The sequence below is a fragment of the Rhinatrema bivittatum genome, chromosome 3 (assembly GCF_901001135.1).
Source record: "Rhinatrema bivittatum chromosome 3, aRhiBiv1.1, whole genome shotgun sequence".
In the NCBI taxonomy this organism is placed as follows: Eukaryota; Metazoa; Chordata; class Amphibia; order Gymnophiona; family Rhinatrematidae; genus Rhinatrema; species Rhinatrema bivittatum.
This window is the reverse complement of record NC_042617.1, coordinates 290113110-290131301: the sequence shown is the minus strand read 5'-3', so window position 1 is coordinate 290131301 and position 18192 is coordinate 290113110. Positions and strand designations below refer to the sequence as shown.

Sequence of the window (18192 nt, the reverse complement as noted above, 5' to 3'; positions counted from 1 at the left end):
AGAGAAAGGAGGACACCTCACTGTGTGATGAAAATCTGCCATGCACCAGAGTTGTTAACTATCAGTAAATGTCCTTACAGTCAATTAAAAAAAAACAAAAAAAATGACTCAGTAATAAAACAAAACTTTCTCTGGCAGCTTTGCCTATATTTTATACATTGTGAAAACAGAGGGTCAAGGTATATTTATCATAACAGACTGTCTGGGCTCGGAGGTTTTCACAAAGTACATATTTTCTGTCCTGTTTTATGCTTGAGTTTGTAAATATAATTTTATGAATGTTTATTGTAAACCACTCCGTTCACTTTTTGCCTGGCGGGGCGGTATATAAGTAACAGAAAATAAATAAATAAATAGATAGATAGATAGATAGATAGATAGATAGACAAATTATTATATAAGGCGAGGAAGAGGCTCATAGGTTGCTATGACGATACCACCGCCTAGTGGGAAGCGACTCACCTGAATCACTCCAAAAACTCCACCCCTCTGTCACGTGAGTACGCACAGGTAGGCCTCGCCGTCGCGCACGCATACGTAACGTGACACGCGGTGCCGAGGTTAGGGACTAGCGTGGTAGTGGCGACGGGTCCGTAGGTAGGAGGTCGGTCTTGCGCGCGCCTGGGAGTGACTTTTTTTCTTTCCTTATTTTTCCGGGATAGAGGCAGCCCCTGGTCACGTGAGGGGGGGCGCGCGCAGGTGAGCGCTAGCTGAGGGTAGAGAGTAGGCGGAGACTGCGGAAGCCATGGCGACCTCCTCAGTTGGAGTCTCCGGGGCGCCGAGTGGTTCCTTCTCCATTGCTACCACCACCACGTCTAAAACCAAGACCAAGAAGAAGCATTTCGTGCAGCAGAAGGTGAAAGTGTTCCGCGCCAGCGACCCACTCCTCAGCGTCTTCATGTGGGGAGTGAACCACTCGGTGAGAATTGGGACATGAGAGTCAATGGGCAGGGCAGGCTAGTGGTTATGGGGGTCAGTTGGGTACCACGGGACCGGTTGTAAAGCTAAGGCTGTGGAGCTCACTCGTTTCCCCCCTCCCATTCCATTCCCATTACCTTTTACCTCTGGCGCCTCTCTGTCCAAAGTGAGGGGTTGGGGGTGGTTTATCTCCCTTTCAGTCTGGCGGTCCCGGACACCTGTGCCTGAGAGGAGGGAAATGCGAGCTGCCGAGTCTCGTTCGCTCTGTTAGGCAAATTATTTTGGATTAACGCGTTCACCCTTGGAATGGTGGTGTTAATAAAATGTTTAATATCAGTTCGATGAGTGAGGTTTACTGGGGGAGATGGTCTAGGGATGAGGCAGATCTGATCACACACTTGCTCTTGTCTCGCGGACCTCGCTCTTTTCTACATTTATTTTTTTTTCTGTAGACTTTATAAAGGTAGCGATTAGTTTAATTGTTACAAAAATCAATGTGACTCATTGTAAAAGATTTTAAAACGTATTTACTTTATCCAGATACAATTAGAGAAAGTAAAATGATGTATGCAATGAATGTCAAAATAATTCAGGACGCTAGTAAATTTACAACTGCAACTTTAGAAAAGCAAGCATACTTCATAGCCAGCCACAAGAAGAGAGAAAACAGATTGAACTTCCAAGACACAAATAGGATGCTCCACTATTCACTCTGGACCATTAGCTGTCAAACAGGCCGATACAGTAAGGACGCGTAAGAGTGCGGCAGTGCCGGGCGCACCCTCGTTTGCCACGCGCACAGTTTGGATCACATACCACTCAATACAGTATTCAAATGAGACGCACATGCAAGCCGTGTCCATGAAGCGGTAGGTGTGCGCAATCCTTTTTACTGTATAGAGCAGTATACAGCGCTTATACAGTATCCTGGGTGTGCTGGTACCTTTCATTTGAAATGTCATTCCACCAGGAAAGTGGATGGTTCTCCTACAGACCCCGCTGCCTTGAGCGCCAGCAAACATCAGCAGCTGGCGATCGCCAGCAGGGAGCGCAACAAAGCACCTGTGCGCGCAGCACCGATTTTCCGCCTCCTTTGGATGGGCAAGAGAGAGACTAAATTTCATGGGCAAACTTTCCCCCAGCCCCTGCTCACCTGCCTGGCCGCGGCCACGCAAGCCCCCAGCAGCAGAAGGGCGTCCATGGGTGCCGGTCTCCCGTGCGGGCGCGCTGACAGCTCTGGAGCAGCCCCAGTCCTCTCTCCCCTCCTCCCAAGGCACGCACCGCGGCTCCCCTGCCTCCCGGGGGCAGCCGGCAGCGAGAGTGGCTTCAGCAGCCCGGGGCGGATCGGGCACTCCCCATGCGAGGTGGCTGCCAGCAGCCCCCACCGGCGAAGGTGCATGAACACATGCGTGTACGCTCAAGGCAGCGAAGGCGCATGAACGCACGCCGTGACCTCGGACATCCAGCTGGGCGCTCAGGTCACGGCAAACTTTCCCCCAGCCCCCGCTCACCTGCCCTGGCCGTGGCCACGCAAGCCCCCAGCAGCAGCAGCAGAAGGGCGTCCATGGGTGCCGGTCTCCCGTGCCGGCGCGCTGACAGCTCCTGAGCAGCCCCAGTCCTCTCTCCCCTCCTCCCAAGATGCGCATCGCAGCTCCCCTGCCTCACGGGGGCAGCCAGCGGTGAGAGCAGCTTCAGCAGCCCGGGGCGGATCTGGCGCTCCCCATGCAAGGCGGCTTCCAGCAGCCCCCACCGGCGAAGGTGCATGAACGCACGCCTGTACGCTCAATTTGGGCACTCAAGGCAGCGAAGGCGCATGAACGCACACCGTAACCTCGGACATCCAGCCGGGCGCTCAAGTCACTCAGTAACTCAATAATATACCTGGACTTGACCAACATTACTCAAATAATGATTTTATTTATGAAATTGTAACCGAACTTTGGCACCTGTTAGAATGTACGATATCCTACATTTACTTACCTTAGTCTATGTGCCTATTTGTAAACCGTGGCGATGTATATAACTTAGCGACAGTATAGAAAAGTTTTTAAATAAATAAATAACTGGTGCGCCCTCTGTAAACCTTCAGTATTTCTCTGACTCCAGCAGATGGCAGTTGCACCCTCGGTTCCCCAGTTCATTTAGAGGATAGTTTACAGAATTTCTTTATTCTTTGTTTTCCTTTAATTATTTCCTTGGATGGATCATAGTTATAAAGTTTAAAAAAAAAAAAGCCTCAGTGTTCAGCTTTTTCGGAGACTTGCAGACAGAACTTTGTTTTCAGTGACAGATCTGTCTTGTACATTCCATTTTATGTTGTTCTGTTGTTTTTGGGGTAAGTGTTTACTTATTTCTTACAGCCAGTATTTCAGCTGCCTTATGGGTGAATGTTGGTGGTCTAACCTCTCCCCCACGACCCCCTGCTGCCCTGAGATGCCGTTTCTTCCTCGGGGCAGCCTAACAGTTGCAGAGACGCACCATTCCTCTGACTGAATGGGAGAGCGGGTCGTTTCTGACAGGTAGCAGCGCTGAATTTCTTGTTCCTGTGAGGAGCTGGGGGCAGGGGGAAGGATGGTCCAGTCCCTTCCCCGTGGAGACCCCTGAGAAGTCTCATACCTCAGGTCTCTCATTGTCAGAGAAGTAAAATCCCTCTGTCACTTTAACATCCCTGAGAAGTCACATTCCTCAGGGGTTTCAGAGAATCAGGGGTCTCAGAAAAGTAAAATTCCTCTGCTACTTTAGGCTGTCTGGAGGGGAAAAGAAAAAGGAAAAAGAGGAAAGTTTTTTACTTTTTATTAATCAGTACCCTGTACAAAGACCAGCAACTTATGGGGGAAGGAGCAGAGAGCAGTTCTCTCTCTTCCGCTCGCAGCAGCCAGGCACAGAAGGACTTTGCCGTTCCCGCAGCAACTCCTCATCCCCCCTCCCTCCCGATGCCTCGATTGCCATTTTGTATCCACACATGTGGAGAGCCAGCCTGCTGCACCTGTTTCTTTGCCAGACAGGGGAAGGGAATTCTCATTTTCCTACTGATGTACTTTTATTATACCAAATTTAAGCCCTGTGCAACCAGCTGACCTAGAGCCTGCCTCTCCTCCCAATGCGGTCCCTCCCCTGGGGAGACCTTAAAGAGACAGCAGGCCTTTTCTTCTAAGTTTGTGATTTTAATGCACAAAGCTTTTTTTTTTTTTTTTTAGAAGCGGAAGCTGAATGGCAGGAGGAGGAACCTTTACCAGCAAAGGTCCCCAGACCATCAGGTGTGTTGGATCCCTCTAGGTGACAGTCAGGACGGACAGCTGTTAATTCCTCTGGGTCTTTCGCTCCTAATCTGCTGGCCCCTGCGTTGCAGGACCTTATCTTTGGGGATGCAGACGGGGACATTGATGGGTCCACCCCAGACGAGTTGGACAGATCATTAAATTGCTTGGAGAGAATGAGGTGCATAAATTGCCGGAAGTTCGTCACTACGCGGACCCGGTTCAGAGGCTAACGGCGTTATCGTCAGACTAGATTGGTGCCTCACAGGTCTCCCTCTTTGAGGTCGCAGTCCAGGTCTCATTCCTTTCGAGGCCGGAGACCGGCTTGGAACTCCTCTACACACGGAGCTTCTGCTACATCTACACAATGAAACGTTGCCGGTCCTCTCTTCGGTTCCCAGGATAGGAGGACATCTTTCCCTCTTCTATGAGGAGTGGATCAAAATCACCTCAGACCGGTGGATCTTGGATATTCTACAGCATGGTTATGCTTTAAAATTTGCTCGACCTCTGAGACAGGTTTGTCTTCTCTCTGTGCGGTCTCATCAAACAGTGCGCAGTGCGACAAACACTGGATCAGCTCCTGGATTTGGGTGCCATTCTCCCTGTGCCGGTACCGGAACAAGGGTTCAGCCATTATTCCGTCTACTTTGAAGTTCCCAAGATGGACAACAGGGCTCTCAAGATACCACTTCAGGATGGAAATCCTGCGCTCAGTGATTGCCGCGGTATACCGGGGAGAGTTCCTCACGTCCTTGGACTTGACGGAGGCTTATCTTCATATCCCCATCCTGTAGGAGCATCAGCGCTTCCTCCGCTTCAAGATTTTAGGGCAGCATTTCCAGTTCCAGGCCCTGCCATTTGGCCTGGTGACCGCTCCTCGCACCTTCACCAAAGTCATGGTGATGGTGGCGGTGGCCCTGCGGAGGGAAGGGATTCTGGTCCATCCCTATTTGGACGACTGGCTCATCCGGGTGAAGTCCACGGATTTGTGCCAGCACTCAGTGGAAAGAGTATTACTTCTCCTCCAGTCGCTAGGCTGCATCGTCAATTTTGCCAAGAGTAGCCTCACTCTGGCGCAGCCACTAGACTTTTTGGGAGCTCATTTTGGCACCAATGTGGGCACAGTCTCTTTGTTGGATCGGGCCCAGTCTCTCCTCTCTCAGGTTCAGTGCTTTAGGAACCTCCGACTTCCCACTGCTTGGGACTATCCCCAGGTGCTGGGCTCCATGGCCTCCACTATAGATGTAGTGCCTTGGGCGTTTCCCACATGCGTCCCTTGCAAAGAGCATTACTCTCCCGTTGGCAGTCGGTGTTTTGGGAATTTCAGATTCTTCTGCTGCTATCATCTCTAGCCAAGGACAGCCTGACCTGGTGGCTCAACCTGGATCACTTGCTAAGAGTGGTAGAGGTTCCGCAGTGGGTGATCATTACGACAGTCGCCAGCCTCGCCGGCTGGGGGGGCTATGTGTGGACACCAGTCGATGCAGGGGCAGTGGATGCCACTTCATGATGGGCCACACTGACTGGAGACAAGAGTGGTTTGTCTGGTGCTGAAGCGCTTTCTGCCTCTAGTCCAAGGCCGAGCAGTCCGAATCCTCTCAGACAATGCAATGACAGCGGCGTACATCAACCGTCAGGGAGGAACAAGGAGTCTCCATGTCATTCAGGAGACGAACAAGCTAATGCCGTGGGCTGAACTCCATTTGTCCCATTTGGCGGCGTCCCACATTGCAGGCGTAGAGAATGTTCAAGTGGACTTCTTACGTTGCCAACGCTTAGATCCTGGGGAGAGAGCGAGCTGTCCCAGGAAGCAGTGTCACTCCTCTTCATGCGATGGGGGACTCCCAATCTTGATCTGATGGCCACTCAAAGGAGTGCTCCGCGCTTCTTCAGTCGCAGAAGATGAACAAGGCGCAGAGGGCGTCGATGCCTTAGTCCTCCCGTGGCTGCGGGACCTCCTGCTCTACGTTTTTCCGCCTTGGCCCCTAGTGGGAAAGGTGCTCCGAAGAATAGATTCACCAAGGGCCCATGATCCTGGTAGCTCCGGAATGGCCTCGACGGCCGTGGCTTGCAGACTTGGTCAACCCTTGCGGTGGATGACCCGCTTCGACTGAAACATCTGCCGAACCTTCTCCGACAGGGCCCAGTATTTTTCGACCAGGGAGATCGCTTCTGTCTAGCGGCCTGGCTTTTGAGCGGCACCGGTTGAGAAGAGGAGGGTACCCAGAGGCTGTTATCTCCACTCTTCTCAAGGTTAGGAAGTTTTCCACTTCCATGTCCTATGTCTGGGTCTGGACAGTTTTTGAGTCTTGGTGCCAATCCACACAACTTTCTCCATGTCATGCGACAATACCCCAGATCTTATCTTTCTTGCAGCGAGGTCTGGAGATGGGATTAGCCTACAATTCCCTCAGAGTACAGGTGGCAGCCCTTGGTGTCCTCCATCATCAGGATGGAACTACTCTTTCATCGCGCCCCGACATAGTCCGGTCCTTAAAGGGAGTAAAGCATGTGAAGCCACCGATATGCAATTTAGGTCTTTCGTGGAGCTTGAATTTGGTCCTTCGAATTCTAGGCGGTCTACCGATTGAACCTCTGAAGAGAGCTACTCTCAGGACAGTATTCCTGGTGTCTATCTGTTCTGTTCGCAGAATTTCAGAGCTTCAAGCCTTGTCATGTAGAGAGTCTTATGTACACTTCACAGATTCAGGGGTATCCTTGTGTTGGTCTTGTTCTTTCATTTGAATCAGTTGGTGGAGCTGCCGTCCTTCCAGGTCGAGGATTCCAGAGAGCTTAGACGCCTCGATGTCACGTGCGTCCTCCTTTGTTCTGGAGTGGTCCCCAGAAGGGGAAACAAGGCTTCTAAAACCACCATTGCCTGCTGGCTAAAGAAAGCAATTTCTACGGCGTACGTTGGTGCTGGGCGTCCACCGCCAGATGTTATAAAGGCTCATTCTCTCCGAGCTCAAGCAGCCTCCTGGGCAGAAAGCAGAGCGGTCTCTCCGCAGGAGATTTGCAGAGCGGCTACCTGGAAGTCGTTACACACATTCGTGTGTCACTATCGCTTGAATCTTCAACCACCGATCGTGGGCTCCTTTGGGGCTCAGGTCATTCGAACTGGGCTATCAGTGGCCCACCCTACTTAGGGAAGCTTTGGTACATCCCACGGTCTGGACTGATCCTGGTACGTACAGGGAAAAGAAAATTATTCCTTACCTGCTAATTTTCGTTCCTGTAGTACCATGGATCAGTCCAGATGCCCACCCTACGGATTGTTGGGGGTTCTTTGGGATAATCTTTCAGCTCGACTATGTAATTATTTAAGGATCGGTTTGGGACTGATTAAGAGTTCAGGTTGCAAATTTTTGGCTTAGCCTTGTTTACAGTTGATATTCAATTTTATATTGATCCATCCAAGGTGTGTTTTTCCTTATTGCTTGGATATTCTTAATACTGAAGGTTTACAGAGGGCGCACCAATTATCAGGGACCGCCCTCTCAGTTTTTGCTCTGACTCCATCTGCTGGAAGGGGGACATAACCCACGGTCTGGACTGATCCATGGTACTACAGGAATGAAAATTAGCAGGTAAGGAATAATTTTCTTGTTAAAGACGCGGCAGAATAGCTGGTTAAAAAGGTGATAATCTGGGCGCACGTTACTGTATCGGAGGGAATAGCTAATCCGATCATTAACATAACATATATATACATGCCGTGGGTGGAAAGGGATATGCGTCTGTTTCAAGAAGCGGTAAGGATGCGTAAAACCGGATACTGAATCGCGCGTTAGACATACGCGTCCAAATTGTGCGTACAAAGCGGGTTAGAAACAGGGTAACCGCGGCTGCGCTTTACTATATCGGCCTGAAAGATAGGTTCAGCAGCCTCTAACACTTGTTTGCACACTGCATGAGTTTAGGGTATCTTTCCAGAATTGTACTCTAACAGGCCGATGAATTATCAGCAGATGCCACAGTAAAAAAGAGGTGCTAGGGGAAATTGTGCACCCCTAGGGCCTTGGCAGCGGGAGCACAGAAGAGGTGGCAGTCTGGTTAGGAAAATGGACACTCAATTTAATGAGCGTCCATTTTCCTAACCTGTGCACCACAACAGGTTAGAAAAATGGATGCTCGTTAATTGAGCGTCCCTTTTCCTAACCAGACTGCCAGCATACTTTTAATTCTCCTATTTTGGTTCCTGCAACTTAATATCACAAAATATGAAGTCAGAGAAACTGAAAAAAGGAACAGAAAAGCAGTATTTTCTGCTTTTCTGTAACTTTTTTGGGCTCCTCAAGAACTGTTTTGGGCAGGCATTAATTTTTGCAGGTTAAAATGTGTGTGGATGCACTTTTTTTTTTTTTAATTGGGGGAGGGGGGATAGGTAATAGCCTCATCAACATAAATTTACATTAATCATACTTTTACCTTCAGGAAAAAGATGCACAGAGGTACTTGCAGAATCAATAGAAAATAAGCTCCATGAACTACATCAATCCAATGCCTCTTTGGCATTTGATTCCTGGGACCAGATTATCAATGGCATAGCTGAAAACCTCAGTCCTGTCCAGACAAAAACTATTAAAGAGAGGAATACCTCTAAACAAAAGAAGCCCTGGCACAATGATGATTTAAGATGCACTAAACAGAACCTTAGAAAATTAGATAAACAATGGCGGAAATGCCCATCTTCTGATAAAATCAATAGGTTAAAAACTCAGTTCCCTATCTGTTCTCCCCCAATAGCAACTAAAGATTCACATGGCCTGGTCCACATTCGACAGAGTAACTCATCTTAAAATTGGTCAAATCCTTGCTAAGATTAAGACTGCTACACACCCATGTGTCCCAATTCTAGCCTGTTTCTTGAAACAAGTACACTGTTATCACTCTGATAATCACATCCGTGATTAATCATTTCTCTCAGAAGGAATTGTACCACATGGGTTAAAACAAGCTGTGATAAAGCTGATTCCTAAAAATAAAACTGGAAGAGTTGACAACTGGGACAACTATCATCCAATCTCCAATTTTTTGTTTCTATCAAAAGTACTTGAAAAATTACCGTATTTTTCGCACTATAAGACGCACCTGACCATAGGACGCACCTAGGATTTGGAGGAGGAAAATTAAGAAAAAAATTCTGTCCCCATAATGAGCTCTATCCGGAGCTCCCCTGGTGGCCGTCCATGGGATTTTTTTTGGTTTTGTTTTTTTATAGTAAGGCAGAGAACATCCACACAGGTACTTGCTGGTTTTCTCTCCCTCACAATCATACATAGGCTCTTTCACACTCACTAGTTCTCTCCCCCACTCAACTCACTGGCTCTCCCTCACGTATGCACATACCCACAGACAATTACTCACTCAGACTCTCTCCTTCATACGCACAGCTCTCTCACACCAGTTATTTTAAACTTTCATGACTGCTCCAAAGTTCTTACTCTGGACTGCAAGAGAAGTCCTCCGACGACAGAGCCCGAGCTCCCTGCCGGTCCCGGGGTGCATCTCACTGCAAGAGACGTCTTCCGACGACAGAGCCCGAGCTCCCCGCCGGTCCCGGGGTGCATCTTACTGCAAGATCGGCGTGGGCAGGTCAGTCATCATCTGTTTGAACCGCATGGGCTACGGAGGCCCTTCCAGTTCAAACAGCTCCCTGCCGGTCTGCTGTTCCCAGGGTGCATCCCACTGCGAAGGCCGGCGCGGCACAGGTCAAACGCCAGCCGTCCGAACTGGAGGGGCCTCTGGAGCCCACGCAATTCAAACAGCTGATGTCTGACCTGCGCCGCGCCGACCCTCGCAGCGAGATGCACCCCGGGAACAGCAGACCGGCAGGGAGCTCAAGTTCCGCCGGCAGAATACGACACACCCGCGTCACCATGCTGTTTGGGAGGAGTTCGGAGGGGTCGGGGAATGGCGCGCGAGAGGGAGAGACACTACATTCGCTCCATAAGACGCACCCACATTTTCCCCCCATTTTTTGGGGAAAAAAAGTGCGTCTTATGGAGCGAAAAATACGGTAGTATAATCCCAGCTTGTAAATCATTTGCAAAACCAAGATATTCTCTTCCCAAATCAATACGGATTTAGGAAACATTGTTCAACTGAGACACTACTCCTCTCTCATTAACGGACTCTGTTTTACCAGGGTTTGATGCAGATGAAAATCTTATCTTCTATGCTAATCGACTTAACAGCCGCCTTTGACACTGTGAACCAGTGGTTCTCAACCCGTGTCACCAAAGGTTGGAAGGTCTGTCACCAAAAATTTGACATAGCAAGCCTGTGCTTGCTTGCTGCTTGAGAGTGCAGAGTAAGGAGCTGGTACTTAAAATTCTTCATCACTGCTCCCTGTTGCTGCTTTTCCCTCAATCCTGGCAATCTCTGCCACCACTAATCCAAGCCAGAAAGGTTGCAGGCATGCTGTATCCTGCCCTGCCATCCTGCTGCACATCCACCCCCTGCTTCTTGGAGTTTGTTTTTCTCTGTATTCTTGTTTATAATTTATGGTCTTTTATTCTGTATCAGATGAGTCAGTCTGCATTTTGCATGTTTGACAGAGGTGAGGGATTCTGCTAACTAGGATGTAAATTCTGTGTAGGAATCTAGAGCAGTCTGGCTTTTAGTTTTTCCAATAGAAAGTGTACTGTGTTCTATATTTGCAGTCTTGCGTTTTCATAGGTAAGGTTGTTGCTGTTCAAGTCCAGGGTGCTAGTACTCTTATGGTATGGTTGATATGCTGTATAACTTCTAAATGTCTCTTCAGTAGGCTTTCATGTTATTTCACAAAGTGGCTGGCAGGGAAGGGATTTTGAAGTACTATTATTGAGGGGATATCAAAATTGGAATATATTTTTTGTATGGTGAGTTGAAAGGGGACATTTTCTAACTCTGCTCTGTATAAACTCCAGAAGAGGTCAGAAATTTCTGAGGTTGATAGTGAAATGCATGAGAGTTTATCTGTATTGAAAAACTGTGTGCTGCATATGCATATCAGTCAAAGATTTTTCACTGATATAGTAAGCAAAGATCAAAATTTTTGTAAAAAAAAAATGTAATATTTTATAAGCAGTTATAGAACACTCTTTAATTTCGTTCTCCTGCATCATTTTCAACAATAAAATATTTAGTGGGGTTTTTTTAATTTTTTTTTTAGAATAGCTGTTAAATGTAGTGTGCAGTGTGTCACGTGAGCATCATCTGTCAGGTGTGTCCTGACGGGAAAAAAAGGTTGAAACCCACTGCTGTGGACCATACCCTGTTGTGCCATCACTTGAGCAACATTGGGATCGAAGGCCGTGTTCTCAAATGGTTCTCTTCCTTTCTGTCTAATAGAACATTCCAAGTCAAACTGGGCAATCACATATCTGATACTTTCCATATTGATACAGATGTCCTTCAAGGCTCAGCACTCTCGGCAACACTATTCAATATTTATGTGCTCCCACTGTGCAAATTACTGGTGGATTTAGGAATTACATTCCTCCTGTATGCTGACGACATACAGTTTTACATTCCATTCCCCAAATCACTTGAAAATACAGTATCAACTTTCAACCTATATGAAAGCACTATAGCAGGAACAGTCACAGCTTAAACTAACATTAAACCCTAAAAAGACTGAAATCATTTGGTTAAGTAGAAACTCTTTGATAGCTAAACTACCGGCTCTAGACTGAGGTAATTTTCAAATTACTCCCTCAAATCAAATACAGGATTTAGGTATCCAGCTAGATGAGAACCTTACTATGAAAAGGCACATCAATAAATTAATATAGGTTACGCCAAGTTGCATATTACATCTGTTGAAACCTTTTATTAACTTTTGAAAACTTCCGAACTGTGTTGTAAACTCTGATTTTCTCAAACTTAGAATACTGTAACTCCTTATTTCTCACATGCCTCTTAAAACCATTACAAGTACTACAAAATGCCTCAGCAAGACTTTTGTTAGGAACTAGGAAGTTTGATCACATTATACCCTAACTGATTTCACTGCACTGGCTGCCAGTACAATCACGAATCTATTTTAAAGTATTAATGTTAATATTCAGAATCATCCATTTGAGTAACACCGATATGATAGGCATGACATTACAACCAGACACACCTCAGCAAACAATAAGATCTCATAATAAAGGACTATTGACTGTCCCCACAATATGGAGCACACACCCGATGCATGTAGGATTGTGTTTTCTGTAGTGGATCCTAAACTTTGAAATTCCCAACCTGAGATGTTACATTTGATACCAGATAGAAAGAGTTTTAAATGTGAGCTAAAAGCCTGGCTATTCAAGAATGCATACACTCTAACTTACTACATCAGAATGTAGTGATCTACAATAACAAGGAGGACAAGAGATACTAATTGATGCATGAGGAACAAAATTGCCAAGACTGTAAAAAGCCCAAAGTACTGACTAATTTGTGAAATTTTATTTTAATCTATTTTCTATGATTCACGTCATAGGTCTTAGATCTTTAGTTAATATGTATTGGAACATTTCATTTGATAGATGTTAATGCCTGTTTATGAATACTACCTCTGTAACCCTTCATTATTTGCTGATTTATAGTTATGAATTTTATTTTATTTGTACATTTTTGTATACCGACCTTCCTCAAAAGAGATCAAGTCTGTTAACAATACATCAAATACATCTCAGTTAACTCATAATAAAATAGGCATGAAACGAATACATACATTAAAATAAAATAAAACATGCAATAAAATTAAATCCTTATCACAATTTTACGCAATTCTTCAATGAACTCTAACATTGATAATTTGGACATTACAGCAAAATTCCTCAACTCTTCGGATTCTACCCTAACCAGCCTAACCTCCATAAAGTAAAATTAGTAATAAAACAATCGACTAAGATATTATAAAATTTAGTATCTTGATAGGCTATGGAAGAAATCAATTACTCGCTCCACTTGCTTCATTGAACGTCTGCTCAAATAGTCAGGTCTTTATCAGTTTTTTAAATTTCTGAATACTTGATTCTGTTCTGATGTCTAAAGGTAATGCAGTCCAGATTTTTAGGCCAGCCAGGGACAGGGTCCTTTCTCTGACTGAACTCAAATGCGCTATTTTTGGTGATGGTATTGCCAACAATACTTTCCCCGAGGATCTTAGATTGCGGGCTGGAGTGTGGATACAGAGAGATGCATTTAACCATTCAGTATGGCTACCATATACTGTTTTATGTATTAATAATAGACATTTATATTGAATTCTTGACTGGATTGGTAACCAATAGATCTCTCTCAAGACAGGTGAAATATGGTCTTTCCTAGCATGTAGCAGATGGATTCAGGACCAATGGGTATAGTGTACTCCTGTTAGTTGGAGAAGGATCAGATTTCAATCTGACATCAGCCCCTAGTACATATACCCCTGCAGGAAGTGCAGCTCTTCAGTATTTTCCGTCTCCATAGCAATTAGGGACTATCTGCACGCTCTCACAGCGTTAGAACCAATTCAACGAAGAAAACCCAAATTTTGAAGAAAAACCTACATCTGAAGACGAGCCCCGCTCTCCTGCGGTGATACCCTCGGGTCCCTCCCCCAGTTGAGATTTCCCGAGATGATTTCCGTGGTCCCTCAGAGGTAAGCCTCGGTCCAGCAGCCGATTCGCGGCGAGGACCTAGCCCTCTCCCCCCGCAGCTGGAGACCACCCGGAACGAAACCGGGAAGCGCCGAAGACCAGGTAAGGTAGAAATCTTCAGCGTTGACTCCAGTCTCCGAGGTTCGAGGAGTTGCACAGGTCGCCGGCCGGGACCAGTGCCGCCGGGTTGATCTGCCCTAGCAGGGCCAGGTCCCGGTTAGTTCCAAGGGTCTACCCACGTGGAGACCCTCCGAGGTGGTCGCCATATTGGCCGCGTGGTCACCATCCTCATCTTGGCCCTATTCGCCACTCCGTTTGTCGACCCGAGCGCACAAGTATAGCTAGGTGCACAAACTACATGTGCGCATAAAGTTACACGCCCAAGGGCCGTGCGCATAAGATATACTCGTGTCGCGTGCCTACCGGGCTAAGCGCATAACCACGACTTGGGCGCACAACTGCACGCACAACCCACACACACATCTTAGACTCGCCGGAGCGCATAAGGTTTTACGCGCCGATAGCCATGGCACCACCGGAAACGGAGATAAAAGCTCAAGGCCTCTGCCTAGCATGCCATATCAGAGCCGCACAAAGCGAGGAGGCCAACGCCCTCTGCTCAGTGCGAGGAGGCCCTGGGAGATCTAGCCCAGGGCCAGTTCCACCCAGGGCCGAGTAATAGCTCCTCAGTGGGTACCCCGGACCTAGCAAATCCCAGCGGGAAACCTCCGCAGACGGGGACCCCCAGGGACTCAACGCCCCTTAGCTTGGATCCACAGTCCATCTCATGGGTGGAGTTCTTCAAAGGGCTACACACCTTTGTTCACATGCAAACGGAACCTCTGGCTGATCAGCCACATCTTCCGCCAGAAGACCTTTATGCCCCAGGCCCTTTGAGGCCTAGATAAAAGTTTCTACCGCCCAGAAGCCCCACCTATGGGGACGCGGACAAATCTGAAGAGGAAGCAGAGCCCCTAGAAGAGGGGGAACTTCCCCCGGGGACAGAGCCTCACCGAACCATGAGACGCTTCTTCACCAAGGACGAGCTCCCTGACCTGGGCACCCATAGCCTGAAGGAGCTTGCTATCCCGGGCGCAGGTGCTTCGGGAGAGCCTAAGCCGAATCCCCTGCTAGAGGGCCTCCACCAGACCTCCTGCCATTTCCCTCTGTTATAAGCCGTCCAGCAGCTAATTGACCTGGAATGGAGTGCTCCAGAGTCCACATTCAAAGGGGGACGAGCTATGGCGGCCATGTACCCCCTGGACCCGGTGGCCAAAGACCTTTTCACATGCCCAAGAGTGGATGCCATGGTCTGTGCAGTCTCAAAGCGCACTACTATCCCAGTGGAGGGAGGAGCAGCGCTCAAAGATGTTCATGACCGGCGTCTGGAATCCATCCTCAAACAGTCTTTTGACGTAGCCGCTATGTCCCTACAAATAGCGGCCTGCTGCACCGTAGTGACACGTGCCTGCTTATCTCAGACCAGGAGCAACACCCCTGGAGAGGCCATGGAACCAGCAGTATCATTCCTTGTGGACACTGCTTCCAATCTGGTGTGCACAGCGGCCAGAGGAGTGTCATCTGCGGTGGCTGCCAGGAGACAACTCTGGTTCCGAAGCTGGTCGGCCGACACATCTTCCAAAACTCACCTCACAAGGATGCCCTTCAAAGGATCTCTCCTGTTTGGCAGCGAGCTAGAGAAATTGGCCAACAAATGGGGCAAGTCCCCATTGCCGTGCCTACCGGAGGACAGGGTTAAGAGAAACCAGCGACCCTTCCCCCTGTCCTCCTGGGGCAGAAGTTCACAGCGCTTCAATCCATACAGAAGCAGCTATCAAGCGCCACGCCCTACGGGCAGGAACCAGTCCTTTCGGAACCAGCACAACAAGAGGGGAACCAGCTCGGGTACAGGCCCCAGCCGTACTCCACAATGAGATTCAGCCGACCCGTCCAAGGGAAGAAGCCATAGGGGGCAGACTAGCCCTATTCTACCACAGATGGGTCGAGATAACTTTGGACAAGTGGGTCCTAGCCATCATTCGGGAGGGGGTACTACCTGGATTATCTGCGAACCCCTCCAGATAAGTTCATGGTGTCCCCCTGCCACAACCTCTCCAAGAGGGCGGCAGTGGAAGCTACACTGACCAGACTACTGGCCCTCGAGCCCATAACCCCAGTGCCTCCACAAGAAATAATGGGCATTATGCCATTTATTTTATCGTCCCCAAGAAAGAGGGGATGTTCATGCCCATCCTGGACCTCAAGTCGGTCAACCGCCACCTGAGGATTCCCCGCTTCCACATGGAAACCCTATGCTCCGTAATAAGAGCGATACAACCGGGAGAGTTTCTCACATCCCTGGATCTTTGAGGCCTACCTACACATCCCAATTCATCAGGAACACCAGTGCTATCTACACTTCAAAATCCTGGCCCGTCACTACCATTTCGGGCCACTACCCTTCGGGATAGCCACAGCTCCCCGGACATTCACCAAGATCATAGTAGTGGTGGCGGCAACACTGAGGAAAGAAGGAGTCCTCGTACATCCTTACCTAGACGATTGGCTGATCAGGGCAAAATCCCCAGAGGAAAGCCACCAAGCAACCAACAGAGTCAATACTCTACTGGAGAGCCTAGGATGGGTGGTCAACACAAACAAAAGTTGTCTACAGCCCTCACAGTCTCTAGAATACCTAGGAGTCTGATTCGACACCAAAGAAGATAAGGTCAGCCTGACTCCCACAAGGAGATCAAAACTGTGGAACCAGTTACAAATCCTGCTGAGCGAACCTCATCCCACACATTGGGGTTACCTGCAAGTCCTTGGTCTGATAGCATCCACACTGGAAGTAGTGCCATGGGCGCGAGCTCACATGAGACCCATACAGCGCTCACTTCTATCACGATGGAATCCACTGTCTCAGAACTATGCCGTACGTCTATCCCTCCCGGGCAGAGTCCAGACCCAGCTACGGTGGTGGCTGCAGGTCAGCCACCTGAGCCGGGGAACAAGGTTATCTTCCCCAACCTGGACCCTGCTCACCACAGATGCCAGCCTACGAGGATGGGGAACACACTGCGAGGAGTTAACCGCCCAAGGGCAGTGGAACACAGAAGAGTCAGGATGGAACATCAACCGCCTAGAAGTGCGGGCAATAAGACTAGCCTGTCTACGATTCGCTCACAGACTTCGAGACAAAGCAGTCAGAGTAATGTCGGACAATGCCACGACAGTGACCTACATCAACTAGCAGGGGGGAACCAGAAGCCAACAGGTGTCTCTGGAAATAGACCCATTAATGGCATGGGCGGAAGTAAACCTCCAGGAGATCTCGGCCGTCCACATTGCTGGGAAAGACAACATCACGGCGGACTACCTCAGCAGGGAAAGTCTAGACCCAGGAGAATGGAAGCTGTCGTCCGCAGCGTTCCAAATGATAGTGAACCGGTGGGGGACACCAGACATGGACCTTCTGGCAAACTGGTCCAATGCCCAAGTATCCAGATACTTCAGCTGCAGGCGGGAACCTCAGTCCCAGGGGATCGATGCCCTGGTACAGACCTGGCCACAGGGGACCCTATTATACGCCTTCCCGCCGTGGCCCCTGTTGGGCGCAATCATTCACAAGATACAGCTGCACAGGGGCTAGTACTTCTGGTGGCCCCGGACTGGCCATGAAGACCGTGGTACGCAGACATGAGAAGACTACTGGCAGGGAATCCCCTCCCACTGCCTCCACACAGAGACCTGCTCCAACAAGGACCGATCCTCCACGAGGATCCAGCTCAATTCTCTCTTACGGCCTGGCCATTGAGAGGGCTCGCCTGAGAGAGCGGATACTCGGGGGCTGTAATCGACACCCTACTCTGAGCATGCAAGTTCTCCACATCCTTAATGTACATAAGGATTTGGAGAGTATTTGAAGCCTGGTGCGAAGACCACGACATTAAGATGCGCTCAATTAAAGTTCCCGTGATCCTGGAATTCTTACAGAACGGGCTACAGAAGGGGCTGTCCCTCAACTCCATCAATGTACAGGTGGCCGCATTGTCATGCTACGGCTCCAAGAGCGAGGGCGACAGCATAGCTTTTCACCCGGACGTGTCACGCTTACTGAAAGGAGTCAAACATATCCGTCCACCCCTAAAGTGGCCGGAACCTCTTTGGAATCTCAACCTGGTCCTGGATTTTCTAGCAGGAACCTCCTTCAGGCACCTCCGGGGTCTGTCCCTCCGCCTGTTAACTTTAAAGACAGCATTTCTGCTGGCAGTTTGTTCAGCCCACCACATTTCAGAACTACAAGCACTGTCCTGCTGTGAGCCGTTCCTCAGGCTCACCCAGGGATCCATCCAGCTAAGCACGGTCCCTTCGTTCCTTCCCAAAGTGGTATCACA

The 18192-nt window shown here is 48.7% G+C and overlaps 1 protein-coding gene across 1 annotated transcript in view; it reads left to right on the top strand.

Annotated features, from left to right (window-relative positions):
- The first annotated feature begins 537 nt into the window (after nt 1-537).
- The window catches only part of PIP4K2C (phosphatidylinositol-5-phosphate 4-kinase type 2 gamma), a 111238-nt gene continuing 93583 nt past the window's right edge, over nt 538-18192 (top strand). Inside the window, exon 1 of the mRNA XM_029594928.1 lies at nt 538-919. Coding sequence (XP_029450788.1) covers nt 746-919 — 174 coding nt within the window. The 5' untranslated portion in view covers nt 538-745. The remainder of the gene's footprint in view (nt 920-18192) is intronic.